The following is a 12,536-nucleotide window of genomic DNA, read 5'->3' as shown; positions in this document are numbered from 1 at the left end:
CGTGATAATGATTGAAAGAGGGCCTTTATTTATTTGTTGTTTTCTTCTCTTCTCTTCATGTTTCTATCTAGAAAGGGAAAGGAAAAGGAAAGGAAAGAAAGAAAGAAAGAAAGTCAATAATGGCCAGGTTTATCATAAACAAGCAAGCAAGCAAGCAAGCAAGCGAATACCCATGAGAATCATATTTCATTTCATTCATTTCATATCATATCATATCATATATAATTTCTTTCATAAGAAAGGATAATTAAAGGAACAAACAAAAGGGTCTATACAGAAAAAGGTTTTGTCTGTTTAAAAAAGGAAAAGAATAATTAATATAAACTGGATTAATTGAAGCTTTTTTTTATTAATTATAGCTTTGTTTTTTTTTAATTGCTGCCTTCTGCATTTTCATCTTCATTTCTACCGTGAGTTGAGGAATTATTTTCTCTATAATCTGATCTATTCTAATCTAATGATTTTCATCTATCCAGTCTACCAGATGGATGGCTGTACGCATGTACTGTGCGTATGCATTGCAGCTAGCCTATGAACTTATATAATATAATTCTCATCGCCTACCTAAATGATGACAAAGATCAATCTTTTCTCTCTCCTCTTTTCTTTTTTTTTTGCCTTCTCTTTTCTTAATTGATACTACCCTTATTATTGACATTGACATTGACATTAATATCAGGAGAAGGGGGGAAAAAATTTTTTTACTAGTTGGTAATCCCTTTTTCTTTTCTTTTCTTTTCTTTTCTTTTCTTTTCTCTCTCTTTTTTTTTTGTTTTGTAGACTATTGCATGGCCCTGACGTTTTGTTTTTCTTTTATTTTTTTTTGGCTCATAGGATAAGTGAGATTACTTGTGTTGATTATTCTACCAGTCACTGTATGTATGTTCCTACAGGGGAAAAATAATGAATAAATTAGAAGGAAAAAGAAATGAAAAAAAAAAGGACAAAAATAAAATCCAACTATGTAATAATTGCAATTGCAAACCTCATTCCTATCGTATTAACTCCAGACACCGTCAACCAACGCCTCCGGCTCCAGTAGTCCTGAAGTAGTCCTAAACTATGGTATGTATGTATGTACATGAATTATCAGACGATAATGATAATAAATTTATAAATAAAAATACCCATTCCATGCCATGCCATGCCATGCTGTACAACGCCATATCATGCCATGCCGACTAATCACGCCAAAAACGAAATAAATAAAAGTCGAAGGAGGACGTGCATGCTACGTCGCTAATTCGCCTCTCGTGCCAAGTCCCCGTTCCAGTTCTCGTCGTCGGCTTCTTTCTGCTCGTGAAGAAGTTGGAACTCCGGCGCCGTCGCGGTCTTCGCGCTCCTGCTCCAGTAGCTCCCGCTCCTCTTCGATCTCCTTCTCCATGTCCTCCCGCAGGCCCAGAATGTCCGGCGGGATAAAACTCATCTGCACGCTGGGGGCCCCCTTCATGTACCGCAGCTGCTCCTTGACGGCCGCCACCACGCTGGCCAGGTACGCCTTGGAGTTCTTGTTCTCGATCCGGCGCATCTCCGACAGCGGCGGGAACAGGCTGTAGTCCGGGCCGAAGTGGTTGCGGAACGCGACCGTCTCGGGGATGTTGGGGTCGATCTTGTCGGCGGCGTCGATGAGGATGGACGTCTCGTGCGCCCAGGCTCGCGACACGTTGCGCGGCGTGTACCCACCCCCGCCAACCACCAGCAGCGGGATCCCAAATGTCTTGACGTACTCGACGCAGGAGCCGTGGCCCGTCACGTTCAGATTGAAGCAGCCCAGACGGTCGCATCCGAGGCTGTCGGCGCCGCACTGCAGGACAATCGCGCCTGGCCGGTAGGTCTCGACGCACGAGCCGACAACCTCCTTGAACAGCTGCAGATAGTCAGCGTCCTCGATACCGTCGTTCAGCGGCACGTTGATAGCGTGGTGGGCACCGGGGTTGAGCGGGTGCGCGGGTCCGGTGCTGTCGAGCGCGCCCGTGCCGGGGAAGAAATTGTCTTTGTCGTATTTGTGAAAGGACACGGTCAGCACCCGGTCCGTCGACCAGAAGGCCTGCTCCACGCCGTCGCCGTGATGGACGTCGATGTCGATGTACATGACCCGCGGGTGATGGCGCAGCAGCTGCAGGATGCCCAGGACGATGTCGTTCACGTAGCAGAACCCGCTGGCCTCGGCCTTTTTCGCGTGATGCAGACCACCGGACCAGTTGATGGCGATCTCGGACTGATTGTTGACGAGCTTGCGCGCAGCGTCGATGGTGCCCCCTGCGTAGAGAGAACAGTAGTTGTACAGGCCGTCGAAGATGGGACAGTCGTCGCCGATGTTGTAGCTAGCGATGCGGTCGCTCTGCTCGGGCGCCTCCATGTCGGCCGGGACGACCTGGCGCAGGAATTCCAGGTAGTCCTCCTTGTGGAACTCAGCCATCTCCTCGAACGTAGCGGCGCGGGTCAGGTACAGATCCATGGCGTAGTGCATGCCGTAGGCCATGACCAGCTGCTTGGTGAGGGTGAGGCGCCAGGGCTTCATGGGGTGCGACTGGCCGAAGTGGTGCGGCTCGACGGCCGGGTTGGCGTGCCAGGAGACCCGGTAGCCCTTGGGACGGGTGATGCCATTGTGAGCGCGCTCGTGGGCGGTTTTGCGGTCGACGGTGAAGGTGACGGAGCGCTGCGGCGGAGTGTATTCCTGGACGATCGAGGAGCGTGCCATCCGGGGGAAAAGATGGGACGGGAGAGATCACTGATGGGATTAGGCACTGCGCATGCCTTTGGGCTAGGATCAGGACCGGAATTGCAATCAGAACCGCGACAGACCGACGGAAGTCGACAAGAATGAAATCGTAATAATGAGGAGGAGAAGAGAAGAGAGTTCGGCAACCCGACCGCAGCGCTGCCTCGACTTCGGCCATCCCGTGGGGGAGCCGCTAAGCCGTTTTCGGATGTCACCAATCACGGGGTCGCCACGATGGCATTATTCTACAGCGTTCGAGTTTGATTTGATTTTGTTTCTGTTTTCCTTCTACTTTTTCTGTTATGTTATGCCTTTATTATTTGTTCCCTGCTCTTCCTTTTTGTGTGGATTTCACAGTAGTAAAAGAACAGCAGAGATGAAGCGACTCCAATCCGAACAGATATTTCATCTAACGCATAACGTAGCAAATCGAAGAAAGTAATTAGCACTGTACCCAGCCATAATTCTCATTCCGGATAACGGATTTTCTTTTCTTTTCTTTTTTTTTTTGGAAGAAAAAATTAAGAATAAAAAAAGCGCAAAACACTACCCATCCCCGAGGGGACGGGCGGCTAAATTGACCAGACTGGGCTTCGATCCCAGGACCTCATCGGATCAACCCGAACTCTGCTGAGCCCGCTGTTAACGATACGAGATAACCAACTACTCCATCCGGCCAATTATTGGCTGAGGAGCGACCCTTGGTGATTTATATGTGGCTACGGTGGGCAGGCTAATTCGGAGGCGACTGGTGGGGTGGGCGGTGGTGGCGTTAGGGTTTAGGGTTTAGGGTGCGGACTGTAGGGGTTGGGGACTGCCATGTGACATGTCAAGCTGGGATTCTGGTTCTGGATCGGCCCGGGACGTTCCTGCTGGAATGCATGGATTAAGTAATCATGGCATTAGTAAATAAATATCATAATAGCACAGCTTTTTCTAGATACGTTGCTACAATAATGCGTTGTTAGCAATGGGCAACCAGTCTACTGTAGGATGGTGTACAACGTATGTGAGGTTACGGAGTACTTGACTGGACTTAGGTATGCTCGTGCAGCAGCAGCTAGCTGGCAGGTTCCTCAGGCGAGATTACCTATGATGCGCGGCAGACAATCCTAAGTCCAAACTAGCCAGCTGCAAACAATATTAAATTTAATCTCTGGTGATGCAATCTCGATAAGAGATCGGCACTTCATTATCAGGAGCGTATCGTGGACCGTGGAATGTGGTGGGTTGGTAGCCACTGGCCCCGCCAACGAGGACAGCCAGGACCAGATCCCCCGTTCTTGTGACGAACCGATCGCTACGGGTTAGAGGGACTCTGGAGATATATCGATCGTCGTCAAGCTGGTCGAGAACGCTTCTAGACTGTCGTGGACTCGTAGTGGATCGGAGATGACTGATCATCGATGGCGACAATCACCAGATTCACCGTGCGCGCCGTGAAGATCGACGATGAATGCTGCACTTCAGAAGGTACCGCGGATACAAGCATCGATGAAGCATTCGGTGAAGGGTTTGGGGAATACCTCGATCAGGAATTGGTTATGCGTGATGACAGAAATCGTGGGCACCATCAGGCAGAGAAAACGGTGACGAGGTCGACGTCAGCAAAATACCGATCGGCGATGCGATCGGAATGCTGTGAAGAGTCTGTTCCACTGCCACGTGGCGACCAGGCTGGACAAGTCACAAACGACAGCATTTCATAATATTGACGGCAACATCTGGCAGCAGCATCTCATCTCATGCAGTCAAAAAGGCATCACACATTAGATTGATCTACGGGAGCGGATAAATTGTCTGGTCGGACTTAGGGGCTTGGCTTGGCAAGTAGCGACTGTGCGAGGGGAGTAGAGGTCACACTGAGGTCTACTTGAGGATTGGATAGAATAATTTCCTTGGATTATTACACAACAGGAATCGATGGAAATTGGCCAGGAGTGCGCAGCGATACGCCCACTGCCACGACAGTCGGCAAATGATCCATCGCACTATCCGCGGCGGCCACGTCGCTCCAGTGGTACGAGTACAGAAGTACTCCGTACGGAGTATGGAGTACAGAGACTAGAGTTCAGAGATGGAAGGTCTGCAGACCGCTTCTCAGACACAGGGAGCAGAGACTCCCAATAGTCAGCACAAGAATAGCAAGGTGACTGCGCTTGCTGAGACATGGACTGGGCGACTGATTTTTGGCATCAGGACGAGTATTGCTGTGGGCGCCCCGGCGGAAAAAGAAGCCAACGGAGAAGCCGAGGTGGGGCGGGCGCAGCCAGTGGAAGCCCGCAGCGGCGCCAAGGTTTTGCCGGGGCAGCGCTAGGCCAGGAACACACGCAAGCCCGGTCGCGCCTGCCGCTAGTGTCGCAGGCGCCCCTGCCCAGCCCGCTGCAGGGCGCTGACTGGCAGAAGTGGCAGGAGCCCCTGGCCGCCGTCCAGGGTCGAGACTGCCTCGCATGGGCCCGTGCCTGCCCTGCGAAATGAAAAGCCCTCACCGCGCGCCTTTATCATCCCCGGCCGGCCCCATCCTATTCCTGCCTCGCCTTCTCTCCCTCCTCGTCTTGCTTTGTCGCTGTCTGTCGCCCAGGGTACTGCGTTCGTTCTCTCGTTTCTTTGTGAGCCCGCTGCTCACTGTCGCTCTTTGACTCTCCACGCTCCTTATATCCTCGTGCCGTTCCTGGGTTTCTTGACCAAATCACTGCCAACGCTCCACCACCACCACCATGCAGCTGAAGAACTCGCTTGTCCTCCTCACGGCCCTCACTGCCGGCAGCGCCGTTGCGCGCCTCCACGGCCACGAGCGCCGCCACCAGCACCACCAGCGCAACGTCGAGGAGCGCGGTGTCGGTGACGTCGTCACGGCCACCATCGACGGCCAGGTCGTCTCGTGGATCAACGAGTGGTCTGGCGTTGCTCCGACCGCCGCCGCTGAGGCCTCGTCTTCTTCCTCCGCTCCTGCTGAGAGCTCTGCCATCCCGACTGCCTCTGCGACTTCCTCTTCCTCGTCTGGCACTGCCACCGGCTTTGGTGCTCGTACCTCGCCCCACGGCTCCGGTATCAACTACGTCGGCAACGTCGGCAACCCCTGGGGCAGCAACATCATCCAGATCTCCGAGAATGAGGTCAGCAAGTACAAGTACACCCTCAAGTTCCTCGGCGATTCCATCACGGAGCCCTGGACCGTGGTTTTCTGGAACAAGATCGGCCCGGATGGCAAGTTGGATGGCTGGTACGGCTACTCGGCCCTGCAGTTCCAGATCAATCCCGGTGAGACCAAGTACGTCGCCTGCGATGAGGACACCCAGGGTGCTTTCGGTGCTGCTCCGGGCAACACCCTGCCCAAGGATGCCGACGGTGGCTGGGCCTCGTCCTGGGGTGAGTTTGACTTTGGCAACAGCCAGAACGGCGGCTGGTCTGGCTTCGACGTTTCTGTCATTCAGGCTCAGAACGCTGGCCTGCCCATCCAGGGCCTGAAGATCTGTGATGCTGCCAACGAAAACACCTGCTCCTCCATTGCCTCCAGGCTCTCCAACGTCGTCAACGCCTACACCAACAAGGAGGCTGCCGAAGGCGGCATTGGTGGCAACATCCCTCCGGGCCCGCTGGCCCTCAACGTCTACCTCAACTACCACTAAACTAGTTGAGGAGGCGAGCGGAGAGACCATGTGATCTTTTGTTTTTCATTTCTGCGCGCATAGATACCAGACCCGAATCTCAGCCACCGTTCAATTGGGTTCCTTCCAGTACATTTTTTCCCCCTTTTCGGACATGAATATTTGCATTCCTTCTCCTTGTACATATTACGACATGTTTCTGTCTGACAATCAATTTCTTTCCATTCCGCCAGTGTACTCGGTGTGATCGTCCTGGGTGCGCTCAGAAACTGTGTGTAATACCGTACAGGGAGTGTCTTTTTTATCTTTCATTTTGTCAGTCCATATACAGAGTACATAATAGTTGTTCCTTGGCACAGTTGTACAGTACAGTATATTAATCAGTGTGTTCTTGTATCACTCCGTGCCAGGTTTGATGTAGGACGGATTGTAAATATTTCTTGTTGTGTAGGAGTAAATTAATCAAGACTACTGCATTGTAACGTATCCCTAGAAGGGGTTTTCGTTAACCTCGCCCCTTGGATGCAAGTTGTGCATCCTGGCTTCTGTCCTGTAAGGAGTATCAACCTCCCCGCGTTTCACATGAAGTTCTACTCTTGGAACTCGCGACACTCGGCGCTCCATACCTTACTGTAGAAGTCAGCCAATGAATTGGATATTGTTTCTGCTCCGGCTTTCTTTACTGTATCCCCGTAGACAGGAATGAATGACCAGAATAACGAATTACATGACTTAATTCTGTAATTAGAATTAGGTTACTATCCCTTTTCAACGCGCTGGAAGAAAGGGTGATAGTTGATACTGTACTGTACAAACACTACTACTAAGAATAATACTACAAAGAAACAAACGCAGACATCTTCCATGGGACCGTTCGAAGTCCTGAAACCTAAATCTGAACTTAAACCTAAATTTCCGATGAAATTAACTTCCATGGTAACAAACGGAAAGAGAACTGGTCTGTGAATCTGTCCATATTAAAAAAAAAAAGAGTGGAATGGAATGGATTTTTCTTTGTTATGGTTATGTCTTTGTTCTATCTCTGCTTTGTTTCATTTGAACTATAAATAGATAAATAACTATAGTCAGACAGTATGTCAACCAGCTTATAGACAAAGTATATACTGTACATCCAGAGTGCCTTCGCATTTGCTTCCAGTACTCCGTAAAGCTGACTGGCCAACATCCATATTGCAGAGTACCTACTACAGAGTAGGATGGAAGGGAAGGGAGAGTTACCAAAAACGGTATAGTCCGATGCCCTAAGTCAGTCGATCTTTTGGGAAGGTGCGACAGAGGTGTAGACATCATTGCCGGCAGTCACTACTGCCCGTGCAAGTGAAGATTGGCTGGAATTCTAGTGACTGCCTGATTTCTTCAATTCGCCCCTCTTCACCGATAATCTAGATCCTTGAAAGTGACATTGGCAGGCCTTACTTGGGTAGAAGCAGATTCACTAAGAAGCGAAATTGGCGCCATGGGCATCCTTTTTAGCTAAATTTGCAATATATATTTCTTTCTTGAGATTACCATCTCCATCTATCTACATTACTCCAATACGAACCGCTCACACGAGAGTGCCACCAGGCAATCATCAAGCCGCGAGCTGAGAAGCAGAGACTCGACAGAAGAGCGCAATTATCTCCACAGCAACTACATATTCGATAGAAGCAGGAGTACTTTTGATGATGCCGTTGTGACTTATGAAAATATTCCTCCTTGACTGGCTCCCTTGCTGGTTATGGGAAGATCCACCAGGGGAAAGAAGTCGTCCGCGGTGAGTTTCTCATAGTCTTTCAAGTATGTACTGTACGTCTACTAAGTTCCCTTCTCGATATTAAGATCCATTATAAGTCTCCCACAAGCTTACAAATCGTGATAATCCTCACAGAAGTTCATAATAGCCATCAAGATGGGTTCAGAACCCAGTTAACGCGCAACTTTCCTTATCTCGAATGAATGAGATGTACTATGTATGAGTGTTGGAACTTGTGGGTACTGTACTATCCTCTTAAACCCTCTTCATTAGGCTTCTTTACTAAATTTGGAAGGTTTAGGGAATTTCCAACTGCCATACGCAGCGTCTTCGAAAGACCCAACGGTTGCAGCTGAAGCCGGATGGTCTGAACTTACTCAGACGAACGCACAGTCCATAACATGAACATGCAACTCGCAGATCTTTCTGCGCAGGTCATATCGAACGATCACAACGCTAATAACCAACTGGAGCAACTACGCAAACACAACGTCGATGTTGATAACCAACTGGAGGAACTACGTGAGCGCATGGATTTTGTGGATTTTCTAACCTGCCTTGTGCTTTGAATGTCACTATATAGATTCACTAACTCATTGAGATAGGTAATTTCCCTGTCCCCGCAGCAGCGCCATAACATATACTTCTTGCGGGCAGCTCTTTGGCAACGCCATCCTGTCAGGCGAAACCAGAACGATACGTTCCACTTCGCCCTTGACGATTTCGTTGAATAGCAACCAGGTGCGTTCAGAAAATGGGTTTAACACCAGCATGAACGGCAAGCGGACATCCTTTTATTCCAAAAAAGGTCTTCTGTATCTGGCTGATTATCATCGCCTTCATTACTCTTGGCTAGATAGATGCTAGCTTCATAACTAAATTGCGAACTCGAAATCTCGACACCTGCGCTACCGTCCAATCTCGTGACTATGGGCTTCAAGACATGCCACTTATTGATGTGCAACACCAAGAAGCAGCGCCTGGAACTTCGACATGACGAAAGCCAATGAGAAGTGGATTCGTGAGCTGTTCAGAGAGTCGTTGGACTACAGCAGTGCACCCCTTGAGAGCACCGATTAATAAATACACGACATTTGCTTTACTGGAGGATGAGCTGATTGATGAACAGCGTGCCTCACCGACAAGGAGCCAGGGACATGAAAGGGATCTGCGGGTTGAAACAGGCAGGCCCCGGAAGAAGTCTTTTTTTTTTCCTTTTAGAAGAACGCTTCGTTTACCATTTTCTCTTTCAAAAAGAAAAAAAGAATTCCGCCTGGTTGGCTTTGGCCGAAACCAGACTGGCCTGGGGGATCCTCGCGGTCATCATTGCGCTCGGATTTCTTTTTTCTCGGGCTGGCGAGCTTTGGATGGCCCACATGTGTGTATCACATGCGAGACTGAAGAAACAAAAACAACTGACTATGCTTCAGGTGGCCCCCAAATGCTCCATCTTCCCCGGCTCTCCCTGTGAATATCTACGCGAGCAAAAAAAGGTGCAGATGGGGTTTGAGAAGTGGATTCAGACGCAGCCATCGATTTCTAATATGTACAGCTTTATTCTGAATTCTGATTCAAATCAGATATTCTGCGAAGGCTATAAAGTGGACACAGATAAGGCGCCAGTGTATCGACTTCGATGAATGCCACGTAAGCATACAAGCAGGGAAAGTTCAGCGCTGTCCTAGGACAATATGGGCTAACAAGATTATAGCAACCATGGTGGAGAGAAGCTTCAGCAGTAAGAATCCAATTAGAAGCATGAGTCTGAGCAGCGATTGATCGATGATGTTGCATTAAGATTGAAGTTTTTTTTTTTGCCCCGACTGCGCTACACATCTCCCACCTGTGCGACCAGCGGCGTTGTTTCAATCCAGATCACCTCGTCGCAGAAAGCGTCCAAGTGAACAACTTACGGAAGGGGTGCCCGGGCCCGATCGTGTGCTCAGTCCATGGACACATGATCGTGGACCTTTGCGTCCACCGCCCGCGATGCATCCGGCCACCACGGGACGATGTGCAATGCTGTCTCGCCCTGAAAGAAAGCGACCCGGTGGGCTGGGTTTGCCCCGACTCCGGGGATGAGAGGTTGGCGGTTGCTACCTGGAGTAAAGGTATGAAATCTAAACTCTGAATCATGGAATCTAAGCTTAATTCTTTGATCAAGCAACTAACTCATACTGTAGAGTGTTTGAGTTTTCATGTTTTTCTTTCTTTTTGCTTTTTTTATTATAAAAAAAAGATCGGTCGGGTGTACAACTACGATTCGTGATACAGTGGACTGACTGGATCGAGGTGAAAGGCATCGAGGTCGATGGGTATAATGCCGTTGACGAGTATTCATGGTATCCTGTCGACTAGAACAGCCGTCGAGAATTCTTCTATGTACTCTGCAAGGGAAGGGTATGTATGTCGATAGAAGGAATTTCATTTCATTTCTCTTTTCTTCAGGCGGATGGATTCTTACTTGTCTGTCTTCCTTCCTTTTATTTTCTCCACAAACACCGCAGCGATATCCAAGATCTTGCCATCATATCCCATCCCGCCCAAAAAGGTCACTCCGAACGGTAAGCCAGTCTCCTCAATCCACCCCGCATTGACACTCACGCCGCACAGGTCCAGGACATTGGCGGCATGAGTAAACGTCCCGAGCGTGGAATTCAGGCCCAACGGATCCCTCTCCATCTCCTGCATCGTGGGATGACACGGCGCCGTCGGCACCAGCAAGACGTCGATGCTGCCCCCGGCCAGCGGGTCGAAGATCCGCTGTACTTGCCTCGTGTACCGTCTCTGGAGGTCCTGGTCACGAAAGACGGTCCAGGGCTCGATCTTCCTGTACAAAGCGGCTTGAAACAGCGCCCGCGTGGTCGGATGGAGGGCGTCCAAGTTTGCTAACAGGAACTCGCTGCCGATCGACGCGATGCGCTCGTACAGCAGAGACGCGTTGTACAGCAGCTCGCCCGCAGCCTGCACCGGCGTATAGTCGATTTTGACCAGGCTCCCGCCGCACGAGCGGAGCAGTTGGACGGACCGCGCAAACTGCTCTTGATACGGCTTCGAGCAGGTCTCCAACACGGACGGCGGCGGGATGGCGAACTTGAAGCCTCCCGTCCGTGGACCGCGGAAGTCGATGTGCCATGTCGGCAGGGAGGAAGGGACCTTGGCATACGGATCGTGGGGGTCGTGCTGGTCCAGAATGAGCCACACCGTTCGAGCGTCGGAGAGCGTGGGCGCCGTGATGGAGATCGTGTCTAGGCTTTTGCAGGCGGGCACCACGCCGCGAGCTGATATCGTTCCTTTGGTCGGTTTCAGGCCCACGACGCCGTTGAACGCAGCGGGAATCCGGCCGCTGCCGGCGGTGTCAGTACCCAAGGCGAACGACACCAAGCCTGCAGCGACAGCGACAGCCGATCCAGACGACGACCCGCCGGCGATGTGGTCTTTGCTGTACACACACCGTGGTGCGCCGTACGGGGAGCGACAGCCCGAGAGGCCCGTTGCGAGCTGGTCCATGTTGAGTTTTCCGATATACAGCGCCCCGGCTTCGAGAAGCAGCTGCACCGCAAACGCGTGCGACTGGGCCACATAGGCGTATTTCTCACAGGCTGCCGTCGTCCGGATCCCTTGCACGTCGATGTTGTCTTTTACACCGAACGGGATCCCAAAGAGCGGCGGCAATGCCTGCCCAGCGTACTTGGCCGACAGGGCTTGGGCTGCTGCAACACAGTCTTCTCGAGGCCTGGTCGATACCCAGACTGCTGGATCGGTCTTCTGGTATTCTTCTATCCGGTCGAAGACGAGGTTGACGATTCGTACGGGATCCTCCAGACCGGATTGATAGCGTTGGCGTAACTCTTGGATCGAGGGCAAATACGATTCTGCCGTGGTAGGAGGGGTCGCCGGAGGAGTATTGGCTTGATCGCTGAACGACAGCAAGTCTGAACTCTGGCCAACATAGCCAAAGAGGCCGTCTTGCCCGCAGATGGTGTCCATCGCGGTTTGGACCATCTGCGCATCGAAGCCGGCGGTGCAGTCGGTGAGAAGACAGCATTCGTAGCCTCGATCGTTACACTCGCGCAGGGTGGTTGTGACGCAGCATCTGGGCATGTCAGTTGAGCACTATATTGAAAAGAATCGACCTTACTCCGTCGTCACCCCCGTCACCAGGAGATGGGTAATGCCTCTCGCGAGTAGGGCTCGATGGAACCCCGTGCCCCAGAAGCTGCCCTTGCCGGGCTTGTCGATGACCAGCTCGCCGGGCCGCGGCGTCAACTCGTCAATGATATCGTGGCCGTATTCGCCGCGGATCAGCAACCGGCCCATCGGACCGCGATCGCCAATGCCCATCGTGTGATGACCATCCGGGGCGCTGATCTGCCGGAGTCGCTTCGCCGCTGGCAAATCGGCCAGGTCTGGCTGGTGGCCTTCGCGCGTGTGAATCACCTGGAGCCCC

The 12,536-nt window shown here is 51.2% G+C and overlaps 3 protein-coding genes across 3 annotated transcripts; 1 reads left to right on the top strand and 2 right to left on the bottom strand.

Annotated features, from left to right (window-relative positions):
* Positions 1-1,231: 1,231 nt before the first annotated feature.
* T310_4932 (Histone deacetylase) lies at positions 1,232-2,701 on the bottom strand (the record flags this gene model as incomplete). Its single annotated transcript, XM_013472184.1, has 1 exon — positions 1,232-2,701. The coding sequence occupies one exon, from the start codon at positions 2,699-2,701 to the stop codon at positions 1,232-1,234; it is 1,470 nt and encodes a 489-aa protein (XP_013327638.1).
* Positions 2,702-5,439: 2,738 nt separating this feature from the next.
* Positions 5,440-6,351, top strand: T310_4931 (Allergen Asp f 4; the record flags this gene model as incomplete). Its single annotated transcript, XM_013472183.1, has 1 exon — positions 5,440-6,351. The coding sequence occupies one exon, from the start codon at positions 5,440-5,442 to the stop codon at positions 6,349-6,351; it is 912 nt and encodes a 303-aa protein (XP_013327637.1).
* Positions 6,352-10,546: 4,195 nt separating this feature from the next.
* Positions 10,547-12,526, bottom strand: T310_4930 (uncharacterized protein; the record flags this gene model as incomplete). Its single annotated transcript, XM_013472182.1, has 2 exons — positions 10,547-12,182; positions 12,228-12,526. Coding segments are annotated over 2 exons (1,935 nt in total), but the record flags the coding sequence as incomplete, so codon positions are not given.
* Positions 12,527-12,536: the final 10 nt, after the last annotated feature.

The sequence above is a fragment of the Rasamsonia emersonii genome (genome assembly GCF_000968595.1).
Source record: "Rasamsonia emersonii CBS 393.64 chromosome Unknown ctg1118621760200, whole genome shotgun sequence".
In the NCBI taxonomy this organism is placed as follows: domain Eukaryota; kingdom Fungi; phylum Ascomycota; class Eurotiomycetes; order Eurotiales; family Trichocomaceae; genus Rasamsonia; species Rasamsonia emersonii.
This window is presented reverse-complemented; position numbering and strand designations above follow the sequence as displayed.